General features: G+C 49.2%; 1 protein-coding gene across 1 annotated transcript in view; it reads right to left on the bottom strand.

The window, feature by feature from the left end:
- Positions 1-282: 282 nt before the first annotated feature.
- NOVA2 (NOVA alternative splicing regulator 2) overlaps positions 283-19,865 on the bottom strand; it is a 30,404-nt gene continuing 10,821 nt past the window's right edge. Inside the window, exons 2-4 of the mRNA XM_086353236.1 lie at positions 15,870-16,013; positions 10,596-10,762; positions 283-1,717 (exon numbers count right to left, since the gene is read on the bottom strand). Coding sequence (XP_086209362.1) covers positions 635-1,717; positions 10,596-10,762; positions 15,870-16,013 — 1,394 coding nt within the window. The 3' untranslated portion in view covers positions 283-634. The remainder of the gene's footprint in view (positions 1,718-10,595; positions 10,763-15,869; positions 16,014-19,865) is intronic.

The following is a 19,865-nucleotide window of genomic DNA, read 5'->3' on the forward strand; positions in this document are numbered from 1 at the left end:
TCCAGCAGGGAGGGAGAGTAGCTGAGAAAATCTAGAACTCTGGGGTCCTTGCTCCAAATACCCCATTTCAACTCACACTCCTCTGCTACCTCTGCTTCCATCATGTCCCTCAGATCCGGAGCTGAAAGCAGGAGAGGCAGGTGTTGTTTTGGGGAGGCCCCTCATTCTAGGTGACCCAGAGGCTCCTCCCCTCCTCCCATATGGAAACAAAAAGTTTATAAAGGGGGGAGGGGAAATCCTTATCAAAGGAGGGGAAAAAAAGGAGGGAAAGAAAAGAGAAAATAACGCTTTGTTTTCTATTAAAATCAACAAAATGCAATATATACAGATATCACACAGACCTGGGCCCTGGGAGAGGAGGGTCAGGCCCAGTCAAGCATAGGGAGGAAGGAAAGAAGGGGTCAGTTCAGGGCTGGGGAGGGAGCTTCTTGGCCTCATCCCCAGCCATCACTCAATCCTGCCTATGACTACCAGAAAAGGGGTGGGGGGGAGTGCAGTCAGGCCTACCCCAGCCCCATCCCAAGAGGAGCAGGACTATACCGAGCTGAGGTCAGGAGTTGGGGAGGGGGAGGAGGAGAAGGAAGAGGAGGAGGAGGAGGGGCAGGGAGCCAGGTGGGAGCACACACCGCAGGCCTCATCCCACTTTCTGGGGGTTTGAGGCCCTCACTCCCTGCTCGTAGGTGACCCGCTGGCTGATGAGGTATTGAGCGGCTTGCGTGGCCGCGGGGCTGCCCGTGATGGTGACCCGCCGGTTCCGCGTGCCTGGCAGGAACTCGCCCTTCTTGGAGATCTGGATGCGGGCGCCTGTCAGCTCCTGGTACTCCACCAACGTCTTGCCCCCCTTGCCCAGGATGGCTCCCACCAGGTTCTCAGGCACCGCAATCTCCACCAGCTCCTTGGCACTCTCGGCGGCTAACTTCTCCGCCGTCAGGAAGCCCCCAGCCGCCCCCGCTGCGGCCGCAGCAGCCACCAGCGGGCCGCCCCCTCCACCGGCCCCACCGCCCGCCCCGGCCCCGAGGTAGCCGTTGGCGGCCGCGGCCAAAGCGAAGGACCCCAGGGCTCCCGGCGGCGGCGGTGGAGGCGGAGCAGCCCCTCCGGCTGGCCCGGCCCCTGCTTCACCGGCGTAGGACGCCAGGAGGTTGGCGGCCGCGGCGGCGGCAGGGTTGGCACCGGCGGCCACGGCGGCCAGGACCCCGGAGGCTGCGGCCGAGTTGAGCCCCAGGCCGAGGGAGTTGGTGTTGTAGCCGTAACTGGCCAGCGTGTTGAGTGCCGTGCTGATGGCCAGCAGGTCGGTGCCCGAGAAGGCAGGCAGAGCGGCCGGAAAGGCCCCCACGCCCGCCAACCCCGCCGGGCCAAGCAGGCCCGAGGCGGCGGCGGCCGAGGCGGCGGCGGCGGCAGGCAGCACGTCGGCGGGGCTGGCGTACGGCGAGCCGGTGGGGTTGGAGTTGGCCACTGGCCCAGCCACGTTGGCGTAGCTGATATTCAGGCAGCTGCTGCTCTGGGGATCTTCCTGTACCTTCTGCACTATGGCGCTCACGGCCTTGTGCACCTGCTCAGGTTCGCCGCTGACCGTCACCACGCGCTCCTGCAGGTTGATGCCCTCCGGCTTCTGGGACAGCTGCACCCAAGCCCCCGACTGTTCCATCACGGCCTTCACGGTCGCGCCCCCCTTGCCGATGATCAGACCCGCCGTGCTGTTGGGGACGATCAGCTTGGCCTGCGTGGGGAGCCAGAGGGAGGGTCTTTAGGGGCGGGGTCATCGAAGACTGAATGGCAATATTCGTCTAAGACTGGCCGTCTCAAGGTACTTCCCACCCCTGGCTCTCAAGTGTCCAAAATCAGACCCAGCAAGCCCCCTGGATATGCACCAGTATGGTCCTACGGGTTAGGAAAAAAAATTTTTTTAATTCAAATTTATTTTTTTGGCCACACAGCATACAGGATCTTAGCTCCTCCATCAGGAATCGGACTTGTGTCCCCTCCAGTGGAAGCATGGATTCTTAACCCTAGACCACCAGGGAAGTCCTTGGTTAGAAATATTGACTTTCTTGGTGGTCCATGGTTAGGACTCTGCACTTCCACTGCAGGGGGTACAGGTTTGATTAGTGATGGAGGAACTAAGATCCTGCACACTGTGGAGCACAGCTAAAAGAAAATAAGTAAAAATAATAGTGCAGAAATACTGAAATATTTCCATATTTATTAGTTAAAAGAAAAAAGGAGCAGTACTCCAACTCCCCTTGGTAGCCTCTCAGCCACCCTGTCCTTGGGACCCCTGGGTCCTCCTTACATCCAGCACCTAAAAGTTTAATGGCTGACCAAGTGGGAGCCCACCAGGACCCCGCCCCAAGCTTGCATTGGTGCCCATGTCCTTCTATATCATTAAGTACTCTGACTCCCAGCCTCAGAAAGGGCATCATTAGTTTCACTTTACAGATGAGCCACCTGAGGCCTAAGAGGTGAAGGGACTTGCCCCAAGGTTACCCGGAAGGAACTGAAGTGCAGCCTCATGGATTACTGTTCCATTGTGCTTTCCACCCCATGATGTGGTCACCTGGATTAACCTTTCTGTTGTTATGGATTGAATTGTTGCTCCCATCGATCCTAATTCACCTCTTGAAGTCCTAACCCCTAGTACCTCAGAATATGACTGGATTTGGAGATGGGGTCTTTAAACAGGCCTTGAAGGTTAAGAGAGGTCATTAGGATGGACCCTAATCCAATATGGTTGGTGTCCTTATAAGAAGAGACTAGGACACAGACACACAAAGGGGGAGGGCCATGTGAAACAGGAGGAGTTCTCTGGTGGCCTAGTGGTTAGAATTCCTGGCTTTCACTGCCAAGGCCCTCTGGGCTTTCACTGCCATGGCCCAGGTTCAATCCATGGCTGGGGAACTGAGATCCTGCAAGCCATGAGGTATGGAAAAAAAAAAAAAAAAAAGGAGAGAGAGAGAATAAAAAGCCATTCACAAGTCAAAGACAGAGGCCTCAGAAGAAACCAACACTGCCAACACCTAGAGCTCAGAATTCTAGCCCCCAGAATCGTGAGAGAATGAATTCTGTTGTTTAAGCCACCTACTTCGTGGAACCTTGTTATTTATAGCCTTAGCAATCTTATACAGTTGTCTTATCTGTGAAATGATGGTAACAAAGCTTACATCAGAGAAGATGGAGAAAACTGGTCATGTTATATGATGGTCCCCCTTCTCAGCTGTAGAGCAGCCCATCCTTTGCAGCTACAAATAGGATCAATCTTAACACCAGTGGGTATATTTCAAAACCAAATGTCTCCTTTCACATCTCCAAGAGCATTTCTACAGTGCTTCTCCTTTCCAGTGCTTCTCACATCCCCCCAGACCTGTGGGTTCAATCCTTGGAAGCTCTCATCTCTGCCTCTTTGTTTTAACCCCTAAACCTGACCCCAGTGGTGTCTGGGAAATTGTGGGAGTGGTTTTGGTTGCCCAAACAACTGGGGGCAGATGCGGGCATTCAGTGGGCAGGCCCAAAGATGTTTGCACACAGTAATGTGAGAGTCAGTTCCTCGAAATGAAGAACTGTCACAGGTTCTGTATGACTTTTGAATGTCCCCCTGGACATTCATGTTGGTGAAAAGCCTGTTTATAAATCTCCCAACCCAGAACTGAACTTCATGCTACATGTTAAGTACCAAGTAGTTTTTTCTTTTCCACAGTTTTAAGATCTATTGAAATTTTCAGGAATGTAACTACAGTATCAGTAAGTCAAGATAAGGCTGTATTTTGTTTTGTTCTGAATTTACCAAGAGTCATTCATCATTTTAGAAAACTATGACATCATGCAAACTATTATATATAGAACGGATAAACAACAAGTTCCTACTGAATAGCACAGGGAACTATATTCAATACTCTGTGATAAACCATAATGGAAAATAATATGAAAAAGAAGGTATATATATATGAATAACTGAATCATTCTGCCATAGAGGAGAAATTAACATAACAATGTAAATCAACTATACTTCAATTTAAAAAAAAAAAAAACACCATGACATTGGTAGTAACGCCATCTGTATCATTTAAATCTCCGTTACTACGCTCTGGATCACCGTGTTTCTTGCTGTGTCACTCAGGCCATGTTAGGTGTGAGCAGCTATTTCATTATTTCTTCTACTGTGGCCCTGCCTGAGCATTTACATATTAAAATTCATCTTGTTAAGTGTTAGCTGCTCAGTCATATCTGAGTCTCTGCAACCCCATGGACTGTAGCCCACCAGGCTCCTCTGTCCATGGAATTCTCCAGGCAAGAATATTGGAGTTGCCATTCCCTTCTCCAGGGGATCTTCCCCACCCAGGGATCAAACCCAGGTCTCCTGCATTGCAGGTGGATTTTTTACTGTCTGAGCCACCATATTAAAACTCATTTTATAACAAATCACCTTCCTTTCATTTCTCCTTTAGGAAAAAATATTTAGGGATATAGGAAATGTACATCTGTACAATGGAAAATTACAGTCAATTTAAACCAGTTGAAGGACTGATGCTTGCTACAACATGGATGAGCCTAGAAAACGTTATGCTGTGTGAACAAAACCAGGCACAGAAGACCATATATTGTATAATTCCACTTATATGAATGTTCAGAACAGGCAAATCTATAGAGACAAAGGAGATTAGTGGTGGCTTAGGGCTGGGGTGGGGAAGAGCTAGGAGGATTGAGGGGTGGTGGCTAAAGGGATCAAGATTTCCTTTTGAGGAAATGAAACTTCTAAAATTGATTGCGGTGATGGATGCCCGACTCTGAATACAATAAAGCCACTGAATTGCATACTTTAAATGGGTCCAACGTATTTTTGTGGATTATATCTCAATACAAGTGTTAAAGATCTTAGAGATATAGATATGCTTTCTCTTTATATAAATAGGCTCATTGTATATATAATTTCAGAGAGTAAAGTGGGCATGGTAAAATATTGGGTTGGCCAATAAGTTCGTTCCAGGTTTTCCATAAAATGCAATGGAAAAACCCAAATGAACTTTTTGGCCAACCTAATATATCCAGGAGAAAGTGGACATTGGGTCCTTCAAACAATCAAACAGGGCTGAGAACTGATGCTCTACATACTGTGCTCCCTGTTGATCTCTCTGACTTCAGTCTTTCCTCCCTCTCGCTAACTTCGTTGCACACACACCAGACTCCCTGCAGTCCCTCCAACTGGCCCAGCTGTGCCCAGACTCAGGGCCTTTGCACCTGCTGTTCCCTTACCTGGAGTGCTTTTCCTCGGAAAAGAGGGCTTCCCACTCTCTTCATTCATTGCACAGATGCACCACCCCCCCCCAGAAAGCCCTTCCCTGCCCACCCAGATTATCAAAGCTCATTCATGTGTGTTTATTTTACGTCTCCATCATGGATACCTTCAGATTCGTAACTGCTAATTTCACATCTCTCGTATGATGTTGAGTGGATCCCTCAAAAGTCCAAAACGAAACTCACCTTCCTCCTCAACTGTGTTTCTGCCACAGTCTTCTTCATTTCAGCACACGGAAAATGCGTGCTACCACTACTTGGCCCCAACCTTTTGGAGTCCTCCCTTTCCTCCTTCCTCCCTTTCCTTTTGGAGTCCTCCCTTTCCCTCCCTTTCAACATCCAATCAGCAATTTTGTTGGCTCTGCCTTCAAAAATATATCCTAGATTATGCTAGATTAAAAGCGATTAAGGAGGTATAACAGCCAAATGCAGCGCATGAACATTGACTGAATCTTTAATAAAAATACTCTATACATGTAAAAGACATTTTCGACAATCTGAACGCGGACTTTTTATTTAGCAATATTATGAATCCAGTGTTAATTTTTGTAAGTGTGATAAAAGTAATATAATAATATAGGAGACTATCTTTGTTTTGGGGAGCTAGACACTGAAGTATTTAGGGGTGAAGAGTCATAAGATCTACAACTTATTTTCAAATAGATCAACAACAGGGACTTCCCTGGTGGTCCAGTGGTTAAGACTGCATGCTTCCAATACAGGGGGCACAGGTTTGATCCCTGGTTGGGGAACTAAGATCCTGCATGCCTCTCAGTTCAGCCAAAAAAAAAAAAAAAGTCAAATTGATCAACAACAAAAAGAACCCCAAAGTCAATGTGTATGTCTGTGTGTCTGTGTGTAGAGATAAAGCAAATGTTAATAATTGGTGAGTCTAAGTGCAGTGTATAGGGAGTTCGTCATACTGTTCTTTAAACATTTTCCAAATATAAAGAGAAAAAAGGTACCCATACTTCCTTTCCTTTTTCTCCATCTTGTCTTCATAGTACTTTTCCCTCTCTGACATCCTATACATTTTATTTATTTGCTTCTTTTCTGATTTCCCAGGGGAGAATTTAAGGTCCACAAGGGTAGAAATTTTTGTCTTTATTGCTTACTGCTGGGTTCTCAGTGCCTAGACGAATGCCTGGCACATACTTAACCAAGGGTGGGTGACTGTACACATGCAATGATTGTTATCCCCAGGGGCAGACCTGTATTTAAATCCCACATCTGTGGCACAGCCACCTAGGAAAACAGTCTTGCAGTTCTTCAAAAAGTTAAACGTAGGTTTTATCATATGACCCAGAAATTCCACCCTACGTATTTACCCAAGAGGACTGAAAAAAATTTCCACACATTTGTTCATTAGCAGCATAATTCATAATAGCTAAAAAGTAGAAACATCCTACATTTCTATCAATTGATGAATAAATAAACAAAATGTGGTACATCCATACAATGAAGTACTATTTGGCCACAGAAAGGAATGAAGTTTTGATACACACCGCAGTAAGGATTTGAGCTTCCCAGGTGGCCCTAGTGGTAAAGAACCTGCCATCAATGCAGGAGATATAGGAGTTGTGGGTTTGATCCCTGGTCAGAAAGATCCCCTGGAGGAGGGAATGGCAACTCACTCTAGTATTCTTGCCTGAAGAATCCCCATGAACAGAGGAGCCTGGCGGGCTACAGTCCATAGGATCACAAAGAGTAGGACATGACTGAAGCGACTTAGCATGCATGCACGCACAGTATGGATGAATCTTAATGACATTATGTTAGGGGAAGGAAAGCACGACTCAGCATGCCACATTATATATCATTATGTATCTTTCAATTTACATAAACTATTCAGAATAGGCAAATCTATAGGCACTAAAAGCAGATCACTGGTGAAAGGGGCTGGGGCAGAGGCATTAGGGAATAGAAAATGACTATTAATGGGTATGGGGCTTTTTTGGGGGTGGTGAAAATGTTTTGAAATTAGACAGTGTTGATCAACACATGACTTTGTGATTATACTGAAACCACTGAATTAAACACTTTAAAATGGTGAACTCTACAGTATGTGGATTATCTCTCAATACAGATTTTAAAGAAATCACTGGAAAAAGACAAGTCAAGGGGATAGAACAGAAGAATGTGCAAAACCAGGCCTAAGAGTAAAGAGGGATTTAGTATGTGATACAGCATTGCAGAGCAACAGGAGAAGGATCAAAACTTTCCATCCAAGAAACTGTGCCCACCAAGGAATGGTGAAAGCAAAAACCTTCACTTCTCTGTGCCTCCGTTTCCTCACTGTTGACATTGACATTACCACAGCTGCTCTATTCAGGTCTTGCGGATATTCAATGACTAAGGTTATTCCATGGTGGTTGGCACAGGGAAGCCCTCAGAAAACAGTAGCTGTCCTCACAATAGGCCCAGATTGCAAGACCACAGCACCTTAGATCTGCAGATGCAGTTCTATAGAATCCTGAATGTTAGAACAGTAGAATGTTAGAATAATATATTCCTCGAATCTTGGAATCACAGAGCCGTAGAATTGTAAGTGTCTCAGAGCCAGAAGGACCTCAGAGACCATCTGCCTCAGATGTTTTCAAGTCTGGAGATTTAAAAACAACAGTAACAATAACAGCAGCAGCAGCAGCCACTAACAACTGTATAAAGTAGGTACTATTATTAGCACATTTTATAGATTGGGTGGCTCAGATGGTAAAGAATCTGCCCACAATGCAGAAGACCCAGGTTTGATCCCTGGGTCGGGAAGATCTCCTGGAGAAGGAAATGACAACCCACTCCAGGATTCTTGCTTGGGAAATCCCATGGACAGAGGAGCCTGGTGGGTTACGGTCCACGGGGTCACAAAAAGTCAGATACAGCTGAGTGACTAACACATAGATTGGGAAAGGGAGGCACAGAGAAGTTAAATAACTTGCTTAAGGTCACACAGATAGTGACTAGTAAAGCCAGGATCTGACCTCAGGCCAGAGTTCAAGTTCAGATTCCCAGGACTTCTCCCCAGAAATTTGGATTCAGTGGTCCCAGGCTGGGACTCAGGCATCTGTGTTAACCTAGATGATTCAGATACCAGCCAGGGCTGAGAACCACCCGTCTAACCCAGAGGTGGCAAACTGGTGGTGCTCAGGCCACAGCCAGCCCACAGCCACACAGTGTTTTAAAAACTGAGCCAACCTTGAAAAATCAGTTGATTTCAGATATGTTTGACTTCATTTGAAAAATGTAGAAGATGTTATAGGAAAACTCGAACAAACTTTTGGGTCAACCCAATAATGCTCCATCCTCATTCCCAAAGGGTAAGAATCAAGTGGAGCTGAGCAGAAACTACCCACTTTAGGGATACCATGATACCTCTATGATAAGGGTACATCCTCAGTCCTTTATGTTCCCTTTCTGAATTCCAGAAGCATTTCAATTTATAATCCCCAGTTTGACCCCGCTTCCCCACTGTAAAGAAAGGGAAGCTGAGCATACATAATGGAATAAGACACAGGGCAACACAGCAAGTCCAAGGCAAAAAGGGAACAGACTTGCCTCCTGACTCAAAAATCTCATAGTAACAACAATAGCAAACATTTCAAACATTAATAAACACTAGCCACTACCCTTAAATAGGTACCATTATGAATCTCATTTTACATGGAGAAATCAAGTCACTTGCTCAAGGTCCTGCAGGTAGGAACTATCAGAATAGAATTCAACTCAACATCTGACTCCAGAGTCTGAACCTTTAGCCATTATCTCTTTCATTCTTTGAAGCCCCTGAGTAACAAGGCAGAGAAAAAAATCCTGGTTCTATAACTGTTAGACTCCACTATTTCAGAGTTCCTGTGGCTTAGGGAGTGGAGTAAGACGCTCAGGGTCAGGTGCTGACCCCATTTTCCCTGCAACATGTACAAACTTTTGATGAACCCTGAGCCCCTAGTGGCCACGACGAAGCCAGAGAGAAGAGGCAGTACCTTTGCTTCCTTGCAAACTGTGGGGAAGCTGTGGCCTGCTGGTGGGAAGGGATTTAGGAAAGGGCCGGCTGGGAGCGAGGGGCGGAGTTGCTTCAGCACCAAGGACAGCAGCCGCGCTCCAAGCCTCAAACTCGCAGGTTTTGGGGGGATCGCTCTGATCCGCAGTATTCTACCAGGGTTTGCTGCCCACCGTTTCCCCACGAACTCGTAGAAACTCAGACCCGTGGTCTCTCCCATCTCAGGGTAATAGGATTTCCCAGGAATCCCAGATTCCTTTTACCGAGGCTCTCTCTCTTATCTTTGCTTCCAGGCAGACGTCTGTTCAGGAACCCTCACAAGTGGCCTGTCCGCCTGCTCAGGGCTTCTGCCCTTTTGCATTGTGTGCACACGTATACGGGAGTGGAGAGAGGGAGAGCAAATGGGGAGTTTACCGCCGCCAACCCCGAGCTCTGCTTCTGCTCGGCCCCCTACCCAGTCAGGGCCATGTTGCCAGGGGCTTTACAGGAAGCCCAGCTGCCCGGTGTGCACAGTCCCGCGAGGCCCAGGAAGCAATTGATCCACTCTTGCCACATCCCTACACCACGGCTTCTGATAATGCAGGCAACCGAAATTTCGGCTCTGCCCTCCTTCCATCCCTCCTCAAGAGGGCTGTGTAGGAGAAAGACCCGCCTCCTCGCTTCCTAAGGAAGCCCCATTTTCCCAAAATGGTGGCTAAACTCCTATCCAGTAGCTATGAACAGAGCAGGTACTAGTGCTGTGTTGCCTATGGGTGGGGTGGTTAGTTCCGGTGAGAACAGGAAGTGGGAAGCAGGTGGTTTTGAGAGACAATGGGATGAGGTGGAAGAGAGAAGGGGATCTGGTGAATCCTAGGAGGGAGGGATAAATAAGGGGCTCTCGGTCAGATTCTCCCAGACCTTCATTCTCCCTCTGAATCAAATCACTCCAATAAGAGGTCTGGCGTCCTTAGGCTCTCTTTATGAACCACTACTGTGTATTTGATTGATAAATGTTTTTTAGCTATTATGCCATTGAAGCAGGCTTCCCAGGTGACTCAGTGGTAAAGAATCGGCCTGCCAAATAGGAGATGCAGGTTCAATCTCTGGATCGGGAAGATCCCTGGAGAAGAAATGGCAACTCACTTTGATATTCTTGCCTGGACAGAGGAGCCAGATGGGCCACAGTCCATGGGGTTGCAAAGAATCGGACAGGACTTAACAGCCAGAACACCACCACCATGCCATTGAACCCTCATCACAATCCGGTTACATGGAAGAAGTGCTTTCTCTCAAATCCCACCGGCTTTACGAAAACCCAGCCTCTATCCCTGCTAACCTGCTTGGCTCTGTCAGGATTCATTGTGGTTTGGGGTTGAAGGATATTGACCACCTCAGGCTTGGTCATTGCTTGTGGGATTTCTCGGACCTTCTCGGCAATAAAGCTGTGCACAGCATTCAAGGCCTCTGCTGTGCCCTGTACCAGGCAAACTCTCTCTGTGGTTCCTGTTGAGCAAGGAAGAGAGGGGTCACACTCATCAGAAGGAGAGTGAGTGGAATTCCTGTTTTATTATCTTCACTTCCTCTCCCTCCCTTAAAACAAACCCAGGGAATGGAAGAATGATGCTTAAGTGCTTTGCTATGCCCACAACAGCCCTGGGCAAGGGAGACAGGGCTCAGCTGCCTCTTCCCAGTCCTTGCTGGCTCTCGGTTGCTTTGGCAACCATTCACTCACTGCCCCCCCCCCACCTTCTAGAAGCCGAGAGCTCAGGCCTGCAACGGTTGCCACAGTAACTGGAACCCCCTTATCGGTGTGGCTGGCCGGGTCCTCAGCCCACCCCCAGGGGGATGAGGGACGAGGCCCCGTTGCCTTGGCAACCCCTGAAAGCCTGCAGCGACGGCCTCTGGGCTTTTGGAGAGGATGGGGAAGGGCTGGGGGATGGGGGAGACAGCAGAGAGGCCTGAGTGCCTGCCTGGACCCACCAGATGGAGGGCTGAGGGGTGGGGGAGGGCAAGGGTGGGGAGAGGGGAGAGCAGAGTGGGTCAAAGACAACTCATGGAAGAGTGGAGATGGGGATGCAGAAAGGACGGCAGGGTGCCTCTGCTGGCGATTCTCCAGATATTTGTGGTGGTTCTGACCTGGGCATCCTTGGGGGGTGTGTGTGTGTGTGTGTGTGTGTGTACTGGGATGGGTAGCAGAGAGAAGAGGTGCTAATTCTAGGTGATGTTGGGATATATACGTATGAGAGAGAGACTCTGGGTGACACTGACCAATGCAAATACATCTGTGAGGCTGTTTGGGTGAGTGGTGTGTGTGTGTGTGTGCCTGTATTTTCTTGGGCAGGACTGGCTCAAATATCTGTGTATGTGTGTAAAAGAAAGAGCAGGAGAGACCAGGATACAAACAGACTGCATGACATAGTGATTTCAGTAAAGACGTTTGTGTGGGGGGAAAGACTTTGGATGTCGCTGTGATGTTCAAGGTTATGTACACTATTTATAAGACTGAGCTGGGTGTGCACGAGGGTTTGAGAGTAAGAAACAAAGAATCCAAGGAAGTGGCATTGACGTTGTACGATAAATGCATAGCACTTGGAGATTGTATGACAGTGCGCCTGTGTGTGTGTGTGTGTGTGTGTGTGTGTGTGTTTACGTAAGGGAAAAAGATATCCGGACACCTCTGGGTGTTCAAAAGACTACCTGGACAAATGGTGTGTGGACTGCATATATACGTGCAAAGGCGCATGTACAAGTAACAGGCAAGACACTGTGAATGATGAGGGTGAACATGAGGAAGAGAAAGAAACCGACAGGCAGACCCAGATGTCAGTATGTAAGAATTGATATTTGGAGAATTCATGTATTTGTGTGTATGTGTGAGGGTCTGAATTACAGCCAGACAAAGAAGACTCCACCAGGACTGGCTGGGGTGAAGCTGTGAGTGCCTGGATGATACAGGCAAGCTAGGTGTGGTGTGTGTGTCTCCCTGGGAAGGACTCCGTTTGCAGGACCAGTTAGCTCCCTGGATCTAAATTGGGTCCTGAGTGCACCAGGCTCCATGTGCCTGCATGTCTGGGACACTTGGGGGTGAGTGTCCAGTGTCCTGTGGGTATACCAATGCAGCACGCTGGTGTTACACCCCGATCCCTCGCTTGCCGTCGCTCAGCCTGGCATGCCAGTCTCACCATGTGTCTGGGTGTCCCCGTCCTGGGTCACTGGTGTAGCTGACATCCTCCATGTCCTCTGGGCCTCTGTTCCTCACTCTTACTCCCCTCCACCCCAGAACAATGGCTTGGTCTGAGCCAAGCGTGAGTCAGCGCATAGGCTGCCTCCGTCTGGGTGTAAATAGGAAAGGGTGTGGGTCAGGGTGGGAACTTGGGGGGTGGGGTGGCCCCAGGGAGAGCCTGGCTGAAGTGGCCCTGCTCTCCATCTCTGTGAGGCTTCCTTCCAGCTCAGGGAGTCTGTGATCTCACACCCCCTTGTAATTCTTAACCAGGATCCACAGGGGCTTTGGGGGACTCAGTTAAACCCTGAAAGAATATCTAATAATAACAGCTGGTGCTTACATAACACCAATTGCTGGGCATCATTCTAAGCACTTTATATGTATATATATATATATATTTGTTCACTTTAATATATGAGGCAGGTGATATTATTATTCTTGATTTATTGCTAAGGACATTAAGGCACCTGGGTTTTGTCCAAATTCATTCAGCCAGTAGTGAAAAATCAGGGTTTTGAACCCATGGGTCTGGCTTCAAGTCTGGGCTTTTAAACATTTAGCCACCCGGTGCTAAACTTGGTGTGGGTGGAGTCTGTGCGTGTGTATGTGTTGGGGGGAGGCATACAATGATTGCAATTTTGCTTTTGTATTTTTGATGGTAAAAAAGAATACATAAGATGTTAAACTCGGCCACAAAGATGTGATAAATCAATACATTAAAAAAAGAAGTGTCTGTATCTGTTTTTCTTCTGGGGTTAGGGTCCAGGGCTCCAGGCAGTTGTTTAAAATCTGAAGGAATTTTAGAATCAGGAGAGGTCTGGGTAAGCGACACAGAAGACTGCGCGGCTTGGGGCAGGTACCTGCTTCCTTCAGGGTCTAAGTTTCTCCATGTATGACTCGGAAGACTTGAATCTGGAGCTTGGGGGTTCCTGTACCAAGGAGGGGGCACCCTTCGTGTGTTCTGCCCCCCGTTTTGGGTTAAGGGCCACACATATTTTTGTTTCATGGAGTAGATACATAAGTGCAGACATACGTGTGTGTGTGCGTGTGTGTGTGTGTGAGCTAACTAGGCCCAGAGGACCCTTTCAATTTCTCCATTGTCATTTCTCACCTGCCACACTGAACAACTAACCCCCACCCCGCAGCCTTTGAACATGCTCTTTCATCTCCCCTCATCACACTTTACTGCTCTTTACCTAGCCCACTCTTTTATTATTCTGGCTTCCTCCTCCAGGAAGCCCTTCCTGATCATCTCAGTCTGGGTCAGGTGCTCTGTCTGGGCTCTCTCCATTCTTTGGGCTTCCCCGTCCCAGCCCTGACCACCCTAAGTCATGATTGGTATTCAGTTTATCTTCCCTACTGGGATGTGAGATCCATGAGGGTTAAGCTGGGGTGTCTCAGTCACTGCTGTGTCCCCATCTCTGTCTGGCATGGGGCTGACCTGGAGAAGATGCTCAGAGAATATGAATGAATGGAGGGTATCACCAGAAGCAGAGAAACACATGCGAGAGCAGTAGCATCTCCATTTCCTATGTTCCTCTGGGTCCTGGGAAGTCCCAGGGATAGGACTGGGATGTAGGGCTATTCCTGCATCTCTGAGCCAGGAGCCAGCACATGCTGTATGACCTGGAAGTTCCCAATGGGGGTGGGGGTGGGGAGCAGGACTGGCTGCACATCCAGGGGCTGGGGAGAGATGCTTAGCTCACGGTGCTTGTTTGAACAGTATCTGGCCCAGGAGCGAGTCAATGACTGGCCCATCCTTTGGGGTTCTCAGCTGCCTGGCCAGTGGGGCGTGTCACTGTGTTGGGAGGGGATGACGTATGTTATGTCACAGAATGAGATCCAGGGGCAAGGAACCAAGTGTCCTTGGATGGGTGTCCTAAGCAGAGGTCTCATCCGTACCTTGTGGGCTAGAAGGGTGAGGGGAAAACTGGGCCAGGGTGGAAGAGAAAAGGGGGTTGTGCCAGGTTCCCTGGACTGTTCTCTAAACCTCTTGCCAAAGCTGCTTAGTGAGATGGGAGGCAGAGGGCGGGGTGGAGAGAGGAGACAGAGAGACAGGGAGAGAGAATATGAAATTGTCCTGACCCTGGGCTTCAGCTCTGGTGTTTGACCTAAAAAATCCAAGGGGATTAAGGATGAACTAGAACCAGCGCTGGACCAAAGACGCAATTCAGGGGACCTTCCCTGGATTCCTAGATGTTGAAGCTCAGGCATTGGTCTTGGGAGAGAATTATGAAGGGGGTGAGAGATATTGAGGGGGATTAGTGAGAGGGGAGGGGCCTGGACAATTTATGATTGGAGGAATTGAGATAGAGCTGGAGAAGAGGCAGAAAATGGGCTGATTGTGGAGAGAGAGGAAAAAAGAAACGAGGAAGCTGAGACTTAGGAGAAAAAGAGGACTGTAAGGGGAGAGATGGGCAAGCAGGTGTGAAAAAAATGAGGAGCAACCCCCTGCAGAGAATGAACCCGTTGAGGGGTGCAACTAAATACTGGTTGAATGGGTGACTGGAAACACATAGTTGGAGAAAAAAAAGTGAGACTAAGAGGTAGAGGAAAAGGAAAATACGGGGAGAGAGATGGGATGACAGAAAGGGAAGGGAAGAGGAGGTGACAGAAAGGGAGAAGCAGAGACGGACAGACCGGCTGGGCGGCTAAGAGAACAGAGATGGGGGACCTCCAAAGGGAACCAGAGAGGCAGAGGAGAAAGAGGGCATGGGGAGACAGAGAGAAGCCGATGGGAGTGGAGACTCAGGGAACAAGAGATGAGAAAGTCAGAAACAATGGGAAAGGGACTGCCCTGGTGGCCCAGTGGTCAAGACCCCGCGCTTCCAATGCAGGAGGCGCGGCTTCCACCCGTGGTTGGGGAACTAAGATCCCACATGCCGTGTGGCTCAGCCAACGGGCAAGAAAGAAAGATGACAGAGACAGAATGAGAGACATGGAAAGAACCACACAGATGGAGAACCAGTGTGACTCAGATCGGGTGAGATGGGGTGACAGAGAAATCCAAAGGGAAAGACTGAGGGTCTGTGTAACATGGATGGCTGAACCCCCAAGCCTTGAGGGACACCCCAACACCTGCCTCCTTGGCCACCCCCCACCAGCTCCTCCAACAGACCCAACGGGGCAGGTGTGTGGGAATGGGTACATCTGCCACATCATGCAAATGAGCTCATGAATATGCAGCAGTCCATTGTCTTGCCCTGCCCCCACCCCCATCTGCTCAGGCCTGGCCCCTGGGGCCCAGGGCTGCTCAGTCCCCTTAGGGGGAGGAGGAGAGGCCCCCTACCACTCTCACTGCCCCTAGGGGAGCCTTCCCCACTCCTGGAGGGCCCAGATGGGAGGGATGGGAGGCTGGAGCAAGCGTGCCCCGGGGTTGGGGCTCACCCGGATAGAAGTCTTTGGACTTGGAGAGCTTGATGGTGGCTCCTGTCTCCTTCTGCAGCTGCACGATGGTCTGCCCACCCTTGCCGATGATAGAGCCCGCAGCGTAGCTGGGGATCAGCACCTTCAGGAAGTATTCACCTTCCTCTGCAGGGGCACACAGCAGGGAGGGGAGTCAGGAGAGAGGGGTCTTCACCTTTGGATAGTACCTCCTAGGAGGCACTGGCATGGGCTGGGCTGGAAAACCCACTGTGATCACAGTAACATACAGGAGCAAGGACTCAAGAGAACAGCAATAGGGAAACAATACACGTAATGATCCTCATTCACTCATTCATTCAGTCATTCCACCAAGAATTCCTGAGCACCTGCTCTGTGCTTGGCACTATTCTAGAGAAACAGCCATGAAGAAAACAGACAAAGATCCCTGATTTTGCAAATAAGGTCAAAAGAGTTTTAGTGATTCAGCCAAGAGCACACAGTTACATTCTTCTAGAGCAGGGGAGACAAGACAGTGCATTTCATGTTGTCGGATGGCGGTAAGTACCGAGGAAACAAAAAGAGGCAGGAAAGAGGATGGGGTGCTGGACTGTCAGATCCGGTGGCTAGGAAAGCCCATCCCAAGGATACAGCATTCTTTGTCGAACAGACACTTCCATAGTACCTAATACATACTAGACTCTGTTCCGAGTAATTTACAAATATCATTTTCACACTGATGCTAAGAGGGAGGTACTTAAAAAAAAAACCAAAAACGTTCCAGAGACGAGGAAACAAAGGTGAAGGGATTTCTCCCACTCACACAGCTAGTAGATGGTGTCACGTGTGTGCTCAGTCGCTTCAGTTGTGTCCGACTCTTTTCGACCCCGTGGACTGTAGCCTGCCAGGCTCCTCTGTCCATGGGATTCTCCAGGCAAGAATACTGGAGTGGGTTGCCATGCCCTCCTCCAGGGGATCTTCCCAACCCAGGGATCGAACTCACATCTCTTGCATCTCCTGCACTGGCAGGTGGATTCATTACCATTAGCAACATCTGGGTACCCATCAGGTACCGCCTGGGTAGTGCCACCTGGGAAGTGGTAGAGCTGAGATTTGAGTCCCACCTGGCTCCAGAGTGCCTGCTCTGAACCATTAAAATACACTGTTTCCCGTCTGTGGAGGAGGGAACAGACCAGAACCACGTGGCCATGTGGAGGAAGGGCAAGTGCAAAGGCCCTGGGGTGATGGTGTGCCTGGGCTGTGAGGGTGAGATGTCTAGTGTGGCTGGGGCTGAGTGAGACAGGACGGGGAGGAAATGAGGGCTGAGAGAGGTGGGGATGGTGGTGGGGTGTTCAAGCTTGTGGACCAAGGTGGTTTTTCTTCCAGGTGAGACGGGAGCTTCGGGAAGGCTCTGAGCAGAGGAGTTCAGTTGTGTCCGACTCTTTCGTGACTCTGTGGACCATAGCCCATCAGGCTCCTCTGTCCATGGGATTTTCTAGGCAAGAGTACTGGAGTGGGTTGCCATTTTCTTCTCCAGGCAATCTTCCCAACCCAGGGATCAAACCCGCGTCTCCTGCAAGTCTCCTGCATTGCAGGCAGATTCTTTACCGCTGAGCCACCAGGGAAGCCCCATGTGTGATGTCTTAGGTTTTAAAAAGATCCCCCTGAGGCCCATGAAGGGAGCAGACTGTGACAAGCACAGGTGGAAGACCCCAGTAAAGAAGCAACTGCAATAGTCCAGGCAGGAAGTGACGGTGGTCTGACTGGTGGAAGCAATGAGGCGGGAGGGGAGCAGAAGGCTGGACTCTGGAGAGGCTCTGACACTCATTACTGACCTGGTGCTGTGTTGAGAGCTTTGCCAGCTTGATCTCACCCATTCCTCACAACCTCCCAGTGAGGGAGGGAAAATGCGCTCCATTTTATTTATTTTTTTAATTTTTCCATTGCAACATGTGCTTAGTTGCTCAGTCGTGTCTGACTCTTTGCAACCCCATGAAGCCCGCCAGGCTCCTCGGTCCATGGGGAATCTCCAGGCAAGAATACTGGAGTGGGTTGCCATACCCTCCTCCAGGGAATCTTTCCAACCCAGGGATCAAACCCAGGTCTACCACAGTGCAGACAGATTCTTTACTGTCTGAGCCACCAGGGAAGCCCAAGAACACTGGAGTGGGTAGCCTATCCCTTCTCTAGGAGATCTTCCCAACCCAGGAATCTGAATCGGACTGGGGTCTCCTGCATTGCAGGTGGATTCTTTACCAGCTGAGCTACCGGGGAAGCTCCCTCATTGCAACATAGTTTATATATATGTTTTTGTTCAGTCACTAAGTGGAGTCGGACTCTTTGTGACCCCATGGACTGAAGCCTGCCAGGCTCCTCTGTCCATGGCATATCCCAGGCAAGAATACTGGAGTGTGTTGCCATTTCCTTCTCTATTATTTTTTTTATTATTATGTTTTACTTATTTTTTATTTTTATGTTTTGATATGGGCCATTTTTTAAGGTCTTCATAGAATTTGTTACAATACTGTTTCCACTTTAAGTTTTGTTTTTTCCCTGGTTTAGCTCCCCAACCAGGAATTGAACCCACACCCCCTCCATTAGAAGGCTAATTCTTAACCACTGGACCGCCAGGGAAGTCCCCTCCATTTTTACATAAGGGGAAACGGAGACACAGAGGGGCACAAAGAAGTTAAGGTACCAGCCCAAGGGCACCAAGACAGTTGCTGGGTTGAGATTCAAATGCAATTCTGATTCATTCTTGGTCCACCCATGCTTAACACTTTTCCCTGCTGGCAGCTGAAGACCAGTATGCACCAGGACAGTCTCCAAGACCCTGAGGTGGGAGGCGGCACCAAGAGTCCTTAATAAGGCTTTGGTCATTCTTTGTTATAAACCAATTTTCTTGGTCATGTGCAAAGCGCTTTGTTAATGCAGTCTCAAGGCAACTGCCTAACCTCTGCAATCTTCTAATCAAACTGTTGCCCCCGTGTCCTCCCAGGGAAAAAGTCAGGAACCTTCTAAGTCTGATTTGTGATTTGGCCCCGCCCTGTTTTCCAGCTTCACATTCTTATCTTTATCCTGGCACACTAGATCCACCTTCCTTTTTGCTCCTCAAACTTCCCCTCTCCCTCCCACCTCAGGGCCTTTGCACATTCTCTTTGCCTAGAACTCCGCTCCCCCAGGTGGCTCAGTGGTAAAGAATCCACCTGCCAGTGCAGGAGGCACAGGAGACACGGGTTCGTCCCTGGGTTGGGAAGATTCCCTGGAGGAGGAAATGGCAACCCGCTACAGTATTCTTGTCTGAAGAATTCCATGGACAGAGGAGACTGGTGGGCTACAGTCCGCAGGGTCACAAAGAATGCCCCTCCCCCACAGAATTCCTTTTGTGCTTCAAGTCTCCCCTCAAATGTCCCATCTTGGAACTTTCCCTGGAACCCTAGGGAGGGGATGGATCTCTGTTTCAAGGCTTCAGAAGGATGTACCATGGTCCAGTGTGGGCCACGTCACTGAAGCTCTTCCTCATGTCCAGGGACTCACAAAGCACCCAGCCCATAGTAGGCATATAATAAACCTTGGGAAGGGCTTCCCTGTTGGCACGAGTGGTAAAGAATCTGCTGCCAATGCAGGAGATGCAAGAGACACAGGTTCAATCTCTGGGTCAGGAAAACCCCCTGGAAGAAAAAATGACACCCCACTACAGTATTCTTGCCTGGAAAACTTCATGGGTAGAGGAGCCTGGTGCACTATAGTCCACAGGGCTGCAAACAGTGAGATGCGACTGAGCTCACACAAATCCTGGGAAAGAGAAGGGACAAGCCAGGCCATTTGGTTTCCGAAGCTTAAGGTCTCGGAACATCATCCCCCAGTGGCTTTCAACTTTTTCTTTTAAGCGACGGAAATGTAGTTTCAACATCTCCAGTGAAACTCCAACATCCAGAGCAGATAAAAGAGAAACTGCTCTGTTAGAAGCATGGGGCAGGGTCCTGGGGGCTGGGAGCCCTGCCCATCTCCACTTGGTCC

This window comes from Bos grunniens, chromosome 18, assembly GCF_055505025.1.
Source record: "Bos grunniens cultivar Pamir isolate PY7600 chromosome 18, Bosgru_T2T1.0, whole genome shotgun sequence".
NCBI lineage: Eukaryota > Metazoa > Chordata > Mammalia > Artiodactyla > Bovidae > Bos > Bos grunniens.